The sequence below is a fragment of the Procambarus clarkii genome, chromosome 52 (genome assembly GCF_040958095.1).
Source record: "Procambarus clarkii isolate CNS0578487 chromosome 52, FALCON_Pclarkii_2.0, whole genome shotgun sequence".
Taxonomy (NCBI): domain Eukaryota; kingdom Metazoa; phylum Arthropoda; class Malacostraca; order Decapoda; family Cambaridae; genus Procambarus; species Procambarus clarkii.
Genome location: NC_091201.1, coordinates 28993800 through 29009529, shown reverse-complemented (window position 1 = coordinate 29009529; position 15730 = coordinate 28993800). Strand labels below are relative to the sequence as shown.

The window sequence follows — 15730 nt, the reverse complement described above, 5'->3', positions numbered from 1 at the left end:
TGTTAACTACTCTGACACATTTCACGCAGCCTGTCCTCGTAACTCATGCCTCTTAGTTCTGGGACTAGCCTAGTGGCATACCTCTGAACCTTTTCCACCTTCATCTTGTGCTTGACAAGGTACGGGCTCCATGCTGGGGCCGCATACTCCAGGATTGGTCTTACATATGTGGGATACAAGGTTCTGAATGATTCCTTACACAGGTTCCTGAAGGCAGTTCTGATGTTAGCCAGCCTCGCATACGTCGCCAATGTTTTTCTTTTTATATGAGCTTCAGGAGACAGGTTTGGTATTATATCAATTCCTAGATCTTTCTCTCTGTCCGTTTCATGTTGTGAGTTGTATCCTGTGTCCTGTAACTACACTTAGGTAATTACACACCCAGGAAGCAGCCCGTAGCTGTCTAACTCCCAGGTACCTGTTTACTGCTAGGTAAACAGGGGCATCAGAGTGAAATAAACTCTGCTCATTTGTTTCCGCTATTGCCAGGGATTGATTCCCGGTTCATAGGATTACGAGCCACGAGCGCTGTCCACTCAGCCGTCTGGCTCCGTGTGTGGGTAATCACCTACAGTCTTGTAATTACAGTCTTGTAAAGCCACTAGCACGCGCAGCGTTTCGGGCAGGTCCTTAATCTAAGAAAATTTTAAGGAGGTAAATACTTGCAAAATTTATAGACAAAAAAATGATGAACAGATTACATGAAATGAAAAAAAAAAGAAGATGAGAGAAAATTGTAGGTACAGTATATTAAAGCACATAGGTAGCTAAGATTGATTGCAATGACAGCTTAAAATGGTAGTTGACAACAAATTGGTAGGCACAATACAGCAGAAACAATATAAGATTGATTGCAATGACAGCTTGAATGGTAGTTGACAAAAATTGGTAGTCACAATACAGCATATGGCTAGCACATAAAAGAAGACAGCAATGAACACAATGATAAGGTTGTTTGATATTACATAAAAATTAGGAGATTGGGTAACACTAGGTACAGAGCAAATTTAAAGCTCAGTGTAGGAAACTAAATAGATGAAGTTAGGTACTTTTTGGTTTTGCTTTTAAATAAGGCAAAAGTTTTACAGTTTTTCAATTCACTAGGGAGTGAGTTCCATAAACTAGGTCCCTTAATTTGCATAGAGTGTTTACACAGATTAAGTTTGACCCTGGGGATATCAAAGAGATATATATTTCTGGTGTGGTGATAATGGGTCCTATTACATCTGTCCAGGGAGAGTTTCAGAGCAGGATTTGCATTTAAGAACAGGGTTTTGTAAATGTAGTTGACACAAGAGAATGTGTGGAGGGAGTTAATATTTAGCAAGTTTAGAGATTTAAACAAGGGAGCTGAGTGTTGTCTGAAAGCAGAGTTAGTTATAATTCTGATAGCAGATTTTTGCTGTGTGATGATGGGCTTAAGGTGGTTTGCAGTGGTAGACCCCCATGCACAGATACCATAATTAAGATAGGGGTAGATTAGTGCATAATATAGGGAGAGGAGAGCAGAGTTAGGAACATAATATCTGATTTTGGAGAGTATACCAACTGTCTTAGAGACTTTCTTAGTTATGTGTTGAATGTGGGTGCTGAAGTTGAGTCTCTTGTCTAGGAATAGGCCAAGAAACTTGCCATCATTTTTATTACTGATGTTAATGTTGTCTATCTGTAGCTGAATTGCATTTGATGATTTGCTTCCAAATAAGATGTAGTAAGTCTTATCGATGTTTAATGTTAGCACCTAGTGTGCTTGCACGGGTGGAGCTCTGGCTCTTTCGGCCCGCCTCTCAACTGTCAACAAAAGGCAGTAACAAAGCCAAAACGCGAAAACAGGACGTGCTCAGGCGGCTCCCAGGTGGAGGAGGTGTCCAGACGTCCGCTCGTCGTCAAGGTTGAACTAGGAGTTCCCCCCCCCCCCCCCCGATATTCCGACAATGGGAAACTAAAACAAATCATTGTTCTAGAACAAATCTTTGTTTTACGACAAATCTTTGTTTTAGAACAAATCTTTATTTTAGAACAAAGACTTGAACAAATCTTCTGTGTTTTGTATAGATAAATTATTATTATCTTTGGGCTTGTACCCTTCTCTTCACCCCCCCCCCCCCTCGGGAAGATACCCCCAGGTGGTGACGTCAGGTGTTGTGATGACGTCACGTGTTGTGGTGCCGTCAGCAGGGATGGCGGACCAGCTGGGGTCGCCTGCTCACAAGGCCATCAGGAAGATTAGAAAAAAATTGCGACAAATCGAGCATTTGGAACTTTTAGGCAGAGAACTAAACGATGAGGAAGCCTTGAAGGTGATGATTTTTAGTCCTATTTCTTGAAATTAAATCGTTATGATGAGTAAATTATCAGTTTAATATTGTTACTTTTAATACTAAGCACTTTAATAATTTACAATAATATTTAATTGTATCGGGGGACAGGAAGCCAGGTTATACGTACAATTCACGTTAGGCTTATACCGAGGTCCCCCCTGAGGTCGAATTACTGACCCCGCCCAGGCTGCAACCCCACAACAAGCTAACTCCTGAGTACCTACTTACTGCTAGGTGAACAGGGGTATGAGGTGAAAGCCAACGCGCCCAACCATTTCTGTGTCACCCAGGACTCGAACATGGAATTCTCGATTGTGAGTCGAGAACGAGCCCGACTGTACTACCTGGACCCTGTATGATCACTGTTGACCTGTATGTTGTCCTCCGTTCTCTGCGTAGGGGTCACGGTCTTTGTGAACTAAAGATAGTTCTTTGTACATCAAAGACAGAATACTATGAAAGCAAACTGTTGGCTGTGTATAAAACCTCTACACTCGTCAGCCGCAGTTGGAAAATGATTAATGTATAACCACCAGCAATATAGCATGACGAGGATGCTTGCCTACAATTATTACTACTAAACAATATTTACCAAACTAAACCTAAGTTAATCTTTAAGTCAACCTAACACAACCCAACCCTGAGCCACCTGTAATGCTAGTGCTGCTATATATCTTGACAAGCTCTCTTCCAATCCTCCTTATCAATTAAATAAGCCTAGGATTTGATTCACTTTATTTTTAATGGAATGAAGCCTGAACCAATTGATGATCTATACCAAAAGCTATATGTTGACCCCAACTTTAACATTTTTAGCCCACTAATATTGTACACTATTAAATTGAATGATACGTTAGATAGATTCTGTATGCTAAACTGAACATAGCAGTTGAGCAGTAGTATGTGATATGTCACTTAGTATGTATTTCATATAATTTTAGAAAACTGAGCACTTTATAGAATGCACAATGCTCTTCAAGGAGTAATTCAAGTATTTTTTAATTATAATTCATTACAGGAAAATAATGCAAACACCAAACTTATACACTGCTGTTTACATTTTCCTAATTTTATGCTGTATCCGTATTATGCAGCACTACATGGGCACATAACCAGATGGATCAACATCCCATTGACCTGTATTTAACATATCCACAATCCTTAGATTAGTTAAGTGTCCATAATTTAGATGATTAAGTTATTCCTTAAAAATTGCATGTTTTTTCAGTATGGCTCATTTTTTAAATATGTTGGAATATAGTATAAAAACTGCTTTTGATATACTGTACCAATTTGGTTTTGGGCTAAATGGAGCTAACATTTGTATTATATTGTTATATTTTATACAAAAATATATTGTTATATTATATACAAATAGTGCAACATCTTGTGGCACTGTATCCAAAAAACTTAGTTCTGAACAAGGGAAGTGCTGCTTCCCTTGGAAGTTGATATTGGCTCCAGTTGGAGCCAATATCAACCTTTTGATATCCTACCCTCAAATAATATAAAAAAGTTTTATTTATGGTACTACAGTATGGATAGATATTTTGTGAGGCCTGGTAATCATTCTTCTAAGCACAAGTTTCTCCAGGAGGCTCTAGCAACATACAAACCCACCACGTATCACCACCACCACCACATATCACCATTACCAATCATCATGTGCCAAAACCACATATAATCCCCCACTATGCTATATACTGTACTCCAAAAACCTTTGCAATTTTTACAACCACTACAAATATATCACCACTGCCCAATGCACTTTACATTCTCTGTGCACATTGCAACAGGCTGTATTTATTGCAGCTGCTGTACTATGAATAGAGCACAAACTGCTGAACACAAACTAGAGAAACACACAGTTTAGACTTAAATAAAGATGACATTTCACCAGTAAGGGATTTTTTTTCAAATTTGATAAAGCCCTTGTAGAGAAAATGTCATCTTCAGTAATATATTTCTTCTGGTATTTATCTACAATACTCCCTGTATTCATTACAACTTCGGTAGTCATTTCAATTGATGCTAATTTTAATACTGTTTGTATTGCGAGGTGCTGTATGTTGTCTTGGGTATATCTTTTTCAAACACCCTCATGCATTTAAACCATATCTTGTACTTTAATTTTCATAATATTTCCAGGTTAGCAGAAAGATTGATCTACGCAAAGACTTGCGTAAATTACTCAAGGAGCATCCTCAAGATGAAAATGATGTCATGAAGCGGCAAAGGTTGGAATATAACTACACTGTACTGTATTACTTTTTCATTTTTGTTTATTTCTTTACGGGTTTCTATGTCCATCAGAATGTTTTCCATTGTCTAGTATAATATCAAGCTCAATCTGATCCACATCTTCTTATCACCCATGTTCCAGGTCCCACTAAACATTGCATGGACCCCTATGGAGATAAAACTTATTAACTGGATAGTATTTTGTGTACACATATATATATATATAGTACAGTATATATATATATTTTTTTTTACATGTTTATTCAATATTTTGGAATCCAGTGAAGCTGAAGAGATTTTGCATATCTTAAAAAATTACTACATATAAACAGTATGCTTTTATAAATGAATATGCATATGTTGAATTTGCAACCATTCTAATGAAAGAAATTAGATTTTTATATTTTGCAGCATACATGTATTATGTACAAATATAATGGAAATGTGTAATATGTTTATACATACTGTATCTTATTAGTAAATCATGTCTTTTACAGCATTCATCATAATGAAGAAGAAAGTAATATTAAGAAATCTAAGAGTATTGATTCGTCTAATTTAAAGCAAGAGATTCCAGATGAGTTAGAATTGCAAGACTCATCCCACCAATTTGATACTTCAGCATCTGGTCCAGAGCATCAAGAACGTCTGGCAAGTTTATCATCTTCCCGTAGCAGCCCATTTGACCCTACTTCCATCCCTTCACCTGTTTTGTATCCCATTGAGACGCATGCCGAGAAAATTGTTTCGGGTGCGGAAAACACACCTGTAAAACTTCTTGCCTCTTCTGAAACTCAACATCATTGTGTTAGCCAAAAAGCTGTAAAAGTTGAGGGAAAACCTCAGACATCAAAATCAATTCCTAAAGGATCAAATGCTGATAATTTAATGATCAAAGAAAGTGCGCTAAAGAGAGAGAGTGCGTATGAAGTTTTCACTCTTGAGGGCCATAATGATATAATTTTAGGCGTTGACTGCATCGACAACTTTGTGTTATCAGCAAGGTTAGTTGGTATGCTTTTTTACTAATCTTACTTTTAATGTTGTTAAAAATATGATTTTTAATTTTTTTGGATGATTTACAGTTTCTCCACTTTTGGGGACAGGAAGTGTGTTAGCCTTAGTAAGGTCCACCTTGGCCAACTACTGACCTTCCCCAAGATGCAAACCACAACAGTTGCCTAATCTTTGGGTATATAAGTTTTTCTGATAGGTGAACAGAGGCATCTGGCGTAATTGATATTGCTAAGTATGAGTCGGCAAGATCTAGTATAGTAGTACAGTATATGGTACCGTGATGCAATATAATAATACTGTACAAATATTTTATTTCTTACAAATTACAGTGGATATGATTACATTTATTTTATAGTAGGTATTCAGTGGTAAAGTGTCCATAGCTATTCAGGAGGTAGGAACTTTGAGACTTTTCTTAAAATTTTAAAGTGTTGGAATCATCTTGAGGTTATCTTGAGATGATTTCGTGATTTAGCGTCCCCGCGGCCCGGTCCTTGACCAGGTCTCCTTTTTGTTACACACCCCCAAGAAGCAGCCCATAGCAGCTGTCTTACTCCAGAGTACCTATTTACTGCTAGGTGAACAGGGACATCAGGGTGAAAGAAACTTTTTGCCCATTTGTCTCCGCCTCCACTGGGGATCAAACCCGGAACCTCAGGACTACGAATCCGAAGCGCTATCTGCTCAGCTGTCAGGTGCTCTGTCAGGACATACAGTAAAACCTAATGACCTGATTTCTATTTGCATGTCCTCCTCACCAAACATCTAAAAAATAACTACAATACTTAAATGAGTTCTACCAGTTGCTTTCGATGTCATATGAGTTCCACCAGTTAACTTGAACAATAAATGGCCTATGTGAAAATATTGGTGTTTCTAATACAATACTAAGAATGAAAATGATAACTGCAGGTTGTCCCAACAGCTGCATACCAAGGTTGATGACAGTGCCAAGGACTATAACTAATATACAAAGCTAAAAAGAATTACTGAACCCAAAGTTTATGCATATTTCTTGCAGTCGAGACACAACTGTACGTGTGTGGCGAATTGGCAAAACCAAGGAAGAGAGAAGTCTCCGAGGACACACAGCAGCTGTTACTGCTGTAGCATTTTTACCTGAGCCTCTGGCTGCAGCTGTACTAGCGAAACTCGAGGTAAGAGGGTTGGAAGCAAGCTGCAATAAATTCCATTATGTAAGATACAGTAATGCTATAATAAAATTAAGTGGATTACATAATACTTGATACTTTGAGATTTTGATAGTTGAAATAATTAACAAATTGCTTTTAAATAATTGAAGATGTACAGTACTGTAATTTTATTGTTTTGGGCTGTTTTTTCTTTTTGTCATATATATTTATAAAGTGGAACCACTGTCAGATTTCAAAACAAACTCCCAAAATGGAGTAGATTACTTGTAATATGTAATATTTTGCTGATGCTGAATGTTAAACAGCTATATAATTCTTGTGTGAAATGGTACAGCCTGAATTTAGATGCCATCCCATGGTCATACCTCCATTATTCTCAAACAGGTTGTGTATTCAATCTCGTTATGACTGTACAGTGGCATTTCCACAATGCTGGATAGTATTCTCAGCTCAATTTTTATTCAGTTTTGTATTGGATGCTTATTCTATTTTATTAGATTATTGGAGAATATTTGACAAGTTCATGGCATTTATGCGATTCTCATTTTATCCAACATTGCAAGTGCTTTAAGCATTTTTATTTTTAAGCCTCTGGTAGGCCAGATATGGGAGAACCTTGTCATAAGGCTAGTATTATAATGCCACTCATAAAGAAGATAATGAGTGTGGACAAATGCATTTGATTTTCTTGCTGAAAAGTTTTATATATATTTTTTTTTATATATCCAATACTATATCTTAACTTTTTCTCCTAGACAGATTATGATGATCTGCCATTCGTCCAGGGACGAGTTTCATCAGAGTGCCGTATTCTGGCTGTGTCGGGGGGTTTGGACTGTATGCTAAGGGTGTGGGATATATTGTCAGGTTCGTTTTATGGTATTGTATATTTTAACTAAAAGATTTGCATATAGTTGAGGTAGGATAGGTAGTGAATGGAAAGAATCAAGAGATGTCGTCAGTATTTAGAGTCGTGATCCCACCCAGGAAAGCTACTTCTCCATAAAGATTACATTTTTCTTACTGGATTTCTACATCTTTTTTTTTTTTTTAATTGAACATTAAATGAAATTATGTATGGCATTTGTAGGACACTTGAAATTATTTCTTTCAGTTTATAAGAATTTGCAAATTAGTTCATCGAGACTACTTCCATCATAGCCGGTTGTAATGAAGAAGTAAGTGATGTTTACATTTTCTTTCTCTTGGTCCTCATCCTTACATATGGTCCATCACACACAGAGATCACACTAACGTGATGCATTAAATGAACAAATCCACAAGGGCCGTGACGAATCCTCGGTTCGAATCCTCGCCACGGCCCTTGTGGATTTGTTCATATGGTCCATTTTTGAAACTGTGCACATGTATAGCCATAGGCAGGTCCATCATTATGCCTTGGCTGTTGTGCTAGCTAGACCAGCTGTGAGAGGCATCTCATTTAAATATATGCATTACAAATATTCTTCTCTATTTCCAAACTTATCTTGTATTGTATAGAAATTCTTCCTTATTGATTCCAAAGTCTGGGTCAAGTCTTAAGTAGTTAAATGGCACGGGATGTATGTCTAGGAATCTCAGCCTTACTTGAACTTGAAATAATCCTTATTTAGCAATTTTTATTGTCTTAAGACTTCAAATGTGATTTCTTACCCAATGCTAAGTTACTTTGATATATATACATTGACTGCAATTTGATATAAAATTAGTAAGTAGGTGATCATATTCACTCCTAGAAGGCACTAATTGGAGTCCTTCCCTCAATTTTGATTTATAAATAATTTTTCTTTCAGGGGAAAGTCATGGTTCGATCTATACATATAATGGAATAACATGCCTGAGCTGCGGAACATGGGGAGTAGTGACAGGAACAGAAGGAGGAAAGCTTGAGGTTTGGTGTATAGTCAGTGGTCAGCGCCTTGCCTTTGTCAATGCATTTCAGAGTCAAACTACTGCTCTTTATGTAAGTTAAGATGTGAAAAAGTATTTTGACATTTTATGTTTGAAGTCGCATTTTTCTCTCATTTTTTATTTATTTAAGAGAATGTGTCATGGACATTGTAAGACTATACAATATCATTACCTCATCTCCCACTGTCTTGGGTTGGGAAGGCTGTAGCCCATGGACAAATTTAAGGGAACAATATGGGAAGGAAAGGTAAAGACTTTACTAAAATTACACTCATTCATTTGCTGTATTTTACATTTCATAGCATCACTGGTAAACAAACACTCTTCACCAGGGTATCATCTTAACTTGACCAAATTTAACTTGTCCAAATTTAACTTGTCCAAATTTAACTTGTCCAAATTTAACTTGTCCAAATTTAACTTGTCCAAATTTAACTTGTCCAAATTTAACTTGTCCAAATTTAACTAGTCCAAATTTAACTAGTCCAAATTTAACTTGTCCAAATTTAACTTGTCCAAATTTAACTTGTCCAAATTTAACTTGTCCAAATTTAACTTGTCCAAATTTAACTTGTCCAAATTTAACTTGTCCAAATTTAACTTGTCCAAATTTAACTTGTCCAAATTTAACTTGTCCAAATTTAACTTGTCCAAATTTAACTTGTCCAAATTTAACTTGTCCAAATTTAACTTGTCCAAATTTAACTTGTCCAAATTTAACTAGTCCAAATTTAACTTGTCCAAATTTAACTTGTCCAAATTTAACTAGTCCAAATTTAACTAGTCCAAATTTAACTAGTCCAAATTTAACTTGTCCAAATTTAACTTGTCCAAATTTAACTTGACCAAATTTAACTTTAACTCATTTAACTTGACCAAACCATTTCATTACATGTGGTGGACATAGGTTTGACAGACTACAAAGAAGCAGTCATGGTTCTTAATTGTGATTACTATGATTTGTTCACCTCTTGTATATTTTGGAAGTTGTAACCACCTGCACACATTCTAAATCAAAATTACTTTGCTATTTTAAATAATGCGTTCCATGAATGAATACTGTGACAGTGTATTATAGTTAACATTGATTTAAGGTAACATGGGTTTAGGTTGGGAAAGTCGTGTGAGACAAGCACGTGGAATAATGAGGCCACCATAATATGCCAGGAGAGATGAGTAGGTAGATGGTATCTTCCTAGATTGCCAAATACTTTTGACATGGTTCTTTGCAAAATATTAGTGCATAAGATAGAGCAGGAGGCTGAGTTAGCTATAAAAGACGTTCAGTTGGGTATGGTGGAACTTAACAAACAGGACACAGAGTTAGTTAGAAAGGAGTTGTTGGAATGGAGAAATGTAGCAAGGGTAGTCCCTCAAGGCTCAGTCCTGGGCTCTTTGCTATTTATAATCTTGTGTTAGCAACCTACTGGAAGGGTGAATTTGTACACATTACTGTTTTGTCACATAAATGTTTGCTGATAATGTAAAACAAACTAGAGTATAAACTGAGAGAAGACCTTGACAAAATACAGGAAGGTCTTGGCAAAATGCAATGCAGGATTGGGTAGGCAAATAATTACTAGATGTCAATCCTAGCAGGTGGAAAGTATATAATGAAAATGAGAAAACATGACTGGCAGGAAGCTACACCATAAGATGTAGGCAGCTGCAGATATCATTGACACTAGAGGTATATATAAAGAGGATAACATCATTAGCGTATGAGGACCTGGCAACATAAGAATGACATTCAGAAACTTAAACATGAACATTTTCAAGATAATTTACACAGTCTTTCCCAGACCACTCGTATAAAGCTCAACAATGATGAGGGAAGTAAGAAAAGGCTTGTACTGTGTACAATTGCAAGAATAAAGATGATATAGAACAGCAAGAGACTTAAATACACCAGGTAGAAGTAGCCAGGAAGTGGGGCTCGGTGAGCTAATTTTACTTTCTTTAAGTATTTATAGGTAAGTATTTTACATTATTATATTTAGACCTAATTACATGAACAATTGGTAAAACCATAGGGCATGTTGATATGCAGTTCTATGACAAAAGCTAAGATTTGGTATTATATTGGTTTACTCAGAAGCACAGTTATGTATCATATCTATATTGTTATGTACATACACTTGATTACACATTTTGATTACCTCATCCATTGTATCCTCTTGTGCATATACTGTATTTCTGAGAATTATGATACTTTGGAGAGATAAGGCATAAAGATTGCAGTCATATTACATATTATGGTAAAATAACTTTGTATAATAATATTTAGATTAATAGTTTAAATGATATTTTAATTTTTTTTTATTTGCTACAGAGATCGTAATGAAGCAGATGAAAATACTAATTTTATTCCCTTTAGATTGATGGAGATGAGGTATATGCTGGAAGTGCTGATGGTGAGCTGGGAATTTGGAGGTTTAATGCAACCCGTAGAAAGCTGGGAGTTGTTTACATCATGGAGGCTGAATCATCTACCTTTGTTCCTCTGAGACAATTAGCAGCAGTTGTGGCACATAGCGGGAGGTGTTATTTGGGAGACAGTGGTCCAAATATTAAAGTTGTGGATTGGAAGAAGGGTAAGTGAAAATTATCATATGCATGTAATAAATGTGAAAGCAAACTAAACCTAACTATCCCAGTTTCTGCTGTCCATATCATACCACTTGAAGAAACTTGAGCTGACGGAAGAGGAATCGCACACTCGGGCAGAAAGCATTAGTATAAAGATATATAGTCATATGGAAAGCACAAAACATACACCCTGCACTTTGTCTACATAATTGCCAGAATTAGGCTGTAATAGCATTACTTATGGCAGGTATCTACAGGTAATGAATCCTCTCAATAGTAAGCATTCTAATTGCAAGCTATGAAAAGGAGCTAAATCACATTCTGGAACACTATTAGTAAATGCTCGGTTACTAATAACTTTAAACCAAATGGCATGGGATACCTGGAACTTTGTAACTATTTCATTCTCTCACTGATATTGAAGATATGATCAAACCTTACCCAAAGTTTTCTACTGCAAGCTAGTAGACTAGACTCGCACTTCATGTACAACCAACCATTCTGAGAGGAATATAAGGTTAGCTTATAGTTAGCTCTTGACCTGTACTCCATAAAGCCCTTATATAGAAGACCCTCATTCTTTATGTTGTAAGGAATAATATGGAAGAGAAAAGTATTAATATAATTGGATTCTAAGTGTAATATTTCCATGCTTCAGGCCATGTGTCACGTCTGGTGAACCACGTTGGAGACATTGGCATGACAGACAGTCTAACGCTCTCACCAGACGGGTTTCTTCTTGCTGCATCCTACCTCGTTGATTCTGGTAGTTCTTCCATCAATGGTAAGTGGACAAGTGGATAATTTAGATTTTATACTAATGTACACACATAGCGGTCGGCCGAGCGGACAGCACGCTGGACTTGTGATCCTGTGGTCCTGGGTTCGATCCCAGGCGCCGGCGAGAAACAATGGGCAGAGTTATTTTCACACTATGCCCCTGTTACCTAGCAGTAAAATAGGTACCTGGGTGTTAGTCAGCTGTCACGGGCTGCTTCCTGGGGGTGGAGGCCTGGTCGAGGGCTGGGCCGCGGGGACACTAAAAAGCCCCGAAATCATCTCAAGATAACCTCAAGATATGTAAGGGGAAGCATATACATTTATTAAAACCAGTCCACTGGTATAGGGTTCAGTGGGAAACTTGTACTGTACATTATTTAGAAACCTGTTTCATGAACTCCCAAAGTCAACTTATGTCATTTGACAAATATTTTAGAAATAAATACAGTACCGTATATTTAAACAAATATTTACAGCTTTAACTTCTAGCCCTTATTTTGGATTTGTATTTATATAAATGGTATTTATCTATTTTCGTGTTGGGAGGTTATCTTAATTTAAAGGATCTGGAAATACCGTAGCACAGCGTGCTGTCCGCTCGGTTGGCCGAGCGGACAGCACGCTGGACTTGTGATCCAGTGGTCCTGGGTTCGATCCCAGGTGCCGGCGAGAAACAATGGGCAGTTTCTTTCACCCTATGCCCCTGTTACCTAGCAGTAAAATAGGTACCTGGGTGTTAGTCAGCTGTCACGGGCTGCTTCCTGGGGGTAGAGGCCTGGTCGAGGACTGGGCCGCGGGGACACTAAAGCCCCGAAATCATCTCGAGATAACCTCAAGATAGCAGTACAGTTTACCACTAGTGTTGTGTGGCATCATATTTCTGTGTTGATCTCAGGAATTGTTGCCAATAACATTGGGAGTGCCAGTATATTTTTTTTATTTCAGTATGGGCAATAGTATTTTTACATATTTTAGATGTACTGTACAACAATTTTCTATAATTTTGCATTTTTATTTTGAATTTTGAAAAACTCAATATTGTAAATATTAAGTAACTATAATTTTTTATCGTTGCTTTTCTTATTGTTTTATAACTTTTAGTAATTGTTTAGGCCTATAAGATTTAATTATGGTTTAAAACAATTCTTAATTTCCATCAATGACATTTCTCTAAGACTGTTATAAAGAAATAATGTGTTAAAGTTGTTTGAATAGTAATATTAAATTGCTCAATGTTATTAGCATCAAGGATTTTTATTGTATCTTTTAGATTGTGAATTTGTTATGACTAATTTTTAAATTCAAGTTTTGTTTCAATTGCTTTACTTTCATAAGTTCGTGAAGCATCAAGTGGCAGATATATTTGCTCTCTAACTGACAACGACGAGGGTCGCTACCTGACCATGAGCGCATCACCAGGTGTAATTGTGACAGGAGGGCATTTGTTGAAGGTGTGGCTGCGGCAGGATAGGAGGTGAGACCTGCCAAATACATCTGTTGTGTGTGTTGAGGGCATGTCTCTTGCAGAATAGGAAGTAAGACCCACCAAATACATGTGTTATGTGTGTTGAGGCCATGTCTCTCACTCAATAGGAGGTGAAACCAACCAAACATCATTTGTGTGTATTGTGTGTGTGTGGCTGCAGCAGGATGGAGGTAAGACCCACCAAATAAACCTGTTATATGTGCTGAGGGTGAAATTACTTGAGTGTAATTACCTAAGTGCAGTTACAGGATGAGAGCTGTGCTTGTGGTGTCCCGTCTTCCCAGCACTCTGTCATATAACGCTCTGAAATTACCGACGGTTTTGGCCTCCACCACCTTCTCTCCTAACTTGTTCCAACCGTCTACTACTTTGTTTGCAAAAGTGAATTTTCTTATATTCCTTCGGCAGCTTTACATTACATTGCATGAAATGGCAACTCGTTTTATTTTAAATTATTAAATTATAAGAATTATAAATTATTAAATGTATAAAATTCTAGTGTACTATATTTTGCTAATAGTAGATAAAGGAAATATTTATCATGAAAGTTTAAGCTATATAGACTAAAGATTATCAACCCATCCTCCTGTTTAGATAGTCCACATAGTTACAATAAGTACTATCATACATATGCAGGCGATGAGTCACAATAACATGGCTAAAGTATGTTGACCAGACCACACACTAGAAGGTGAAGGGACGACGACGTTTCGGTCCATCCTGGACCATTCTCAAGTCGATTGTGAATGACTTGAGAATGGTCCAGGACGGACCGAAACGTCGTTGTCCCTTCACCTTCTAGTGTGTGGTCTGGTCAACATACTATCATACATATATTGACATACTGAGGCAACCCATTGTTCTTTCAACTGAGGCGATCCATTGTTTTTCAACATATTTTTGTTTATTATAGACAAAATAAACAGGTGGCACTTGCTCCATTATATGTTAGTCAAACATTAGGGAAGCTGTCTTAAAATTGTTTTGCCAAACAAAGTTGAAAGAACACCAAAGAATACTGACACAGTATACTACCATGTCTAGTAACATATCCTAATGCTCAGGGGTTCCCAAGGAATGAACTAGCAAACACTGAGTGGATAAATGCATTGACATGCTGGTTTGCTATGCAGTATCCGCCCATGTGGTGGGTGAACCTGCGAGTACAGTACTTGCTATCTTGTTATACGAATGGTATAGGAATGGTTTGCAATTGTTTCAAAATTATGGCTGGTATAATATACCCTGGCAGATCATAATACATATACAGTACTGTATATATTTATACTAGGGAAATTCACTTACAAATTTATGAGCTGATAATTTGGCTAGACATCGGCAGCCAATGGTCCGACAATTAGCACATGCTCTTAATCTGGCCAGCTACATATTTTGGTTACTATCTCAAAATGTGTTGCATCTACAGAAAAAGTGTGTTGTGGCAATTTATAACTGACTTTTCTTGCTATTTATACCTTAGACTATTCCATAAAAATATTATTTGTATTTGTAAATTAATTTCAACATGAATAATCAAACTGGATGCCAGTGGTCTTATCCTACTATCACATCATTCTTCACCATCCTTTGTAATATCCATTTCTGGTCCTCGTTTCATGCCCCCTACATCAAGGTAGATTAAACTGTGACTCCCGCATACACTACCACACATCTCAATCCCTAGTCTTCCCCTTCAGCAGTCTGTAAGGCTCTTATTTGTTCAAAGATAGTATTATTGTTTCTTATTTCATGGGATCATGATTTATCTTTTTCAGTGCACTTCCGAAGAAAGGGAAAAGAAATTCAAATGAGGTAATTCTTCCAAACATTCTGCACAAACTATCAAGTCCAGCGGTTGACTCGGCCTCGGAGGATGAGACAGATTGGGCATCATCAAGTGATGATGAAGTACAGGAGTTTGTACCTGTACAAAGAGGCTCCTCCCAGAGTGGAGGTAACGTAGACAGTAGTGGGTGGTGGTGTAGAATCTTGTAGCTAATTATATGGTTGAGAGGTAAATTTTGTTTATTTTTCTTTTATTTTGACCATTGAGTATAACACTTCTAGTAACTGGAAAAGTATATAACTGTACTGAAAATATAAATTCATCAAGGACCTGAACTCTAGTTGATCCTCGTGAATTTAACCACATATCTTTGGGGTTAGCTTGAATGTTTTGTATATATTTACTTTATTTAGCAAGATGATTCATCAGTGGTGTATGCATATCC

At 37.0% G+C, this 15730-nt stretch overlaps 1 protein-coding gene across 1 annotated transcript; it reads left to right on the top strand.

Moving 5' to 3' along the window:
- Positions 1-2143: 2143 nt before the first annotated feature.
- LOC123763597 (dynein assembly factor with WD repeat domains 1) lies at positions 2144-15518 on the top strand. The gene is made up of 10 exons (XM_045750809.1): positions 2144-2300; positions 4470-4558; positions 5060-5566; positions 6601-6736; positions 7489-7600; positions 8527-8696; positions 11022-11238; positions 11892-12017; positions 13349-13487; positions 15275-15518. The coding sequence occupies exons 1-10, from the start codon at positions 2148-2150 to the stop codon at positions 15492-15494; spliced, it is 1869 nt and encodes a 622-aa protein (XP_045606765.1). The 5' UTR covers positions 2144-2147; the 3' UTR covers positions 15495-15518.
- Positions 15519-15730: the final 212 nt, after the last annotated feature.

Bases quoted from the DNA above. Each gene is read 5' to 3' on its own strand.
- LOC123763597 (XM_045750809.1), top strand. From the start codon at position 2,148: ATGACGTCACGTGTTGTGGTGCCGTCAGCAGGGATGGCGGACCAGCTG. The intron at 4,559-5,059 runs GTTGGAATATAA...TGTCTTTTACAG, and splicing joins GATGTCATGAAGCGGCAAAG to CATTCATCATAATGAAGAAG. The intron at 13,488-15,274 runs GTGAGACCTGCC...TATCTTTTTCAG, and splicing joins TGGCTGCGGCAGGATAGGAG to TGCACTTCCGAAGAAAGGGA.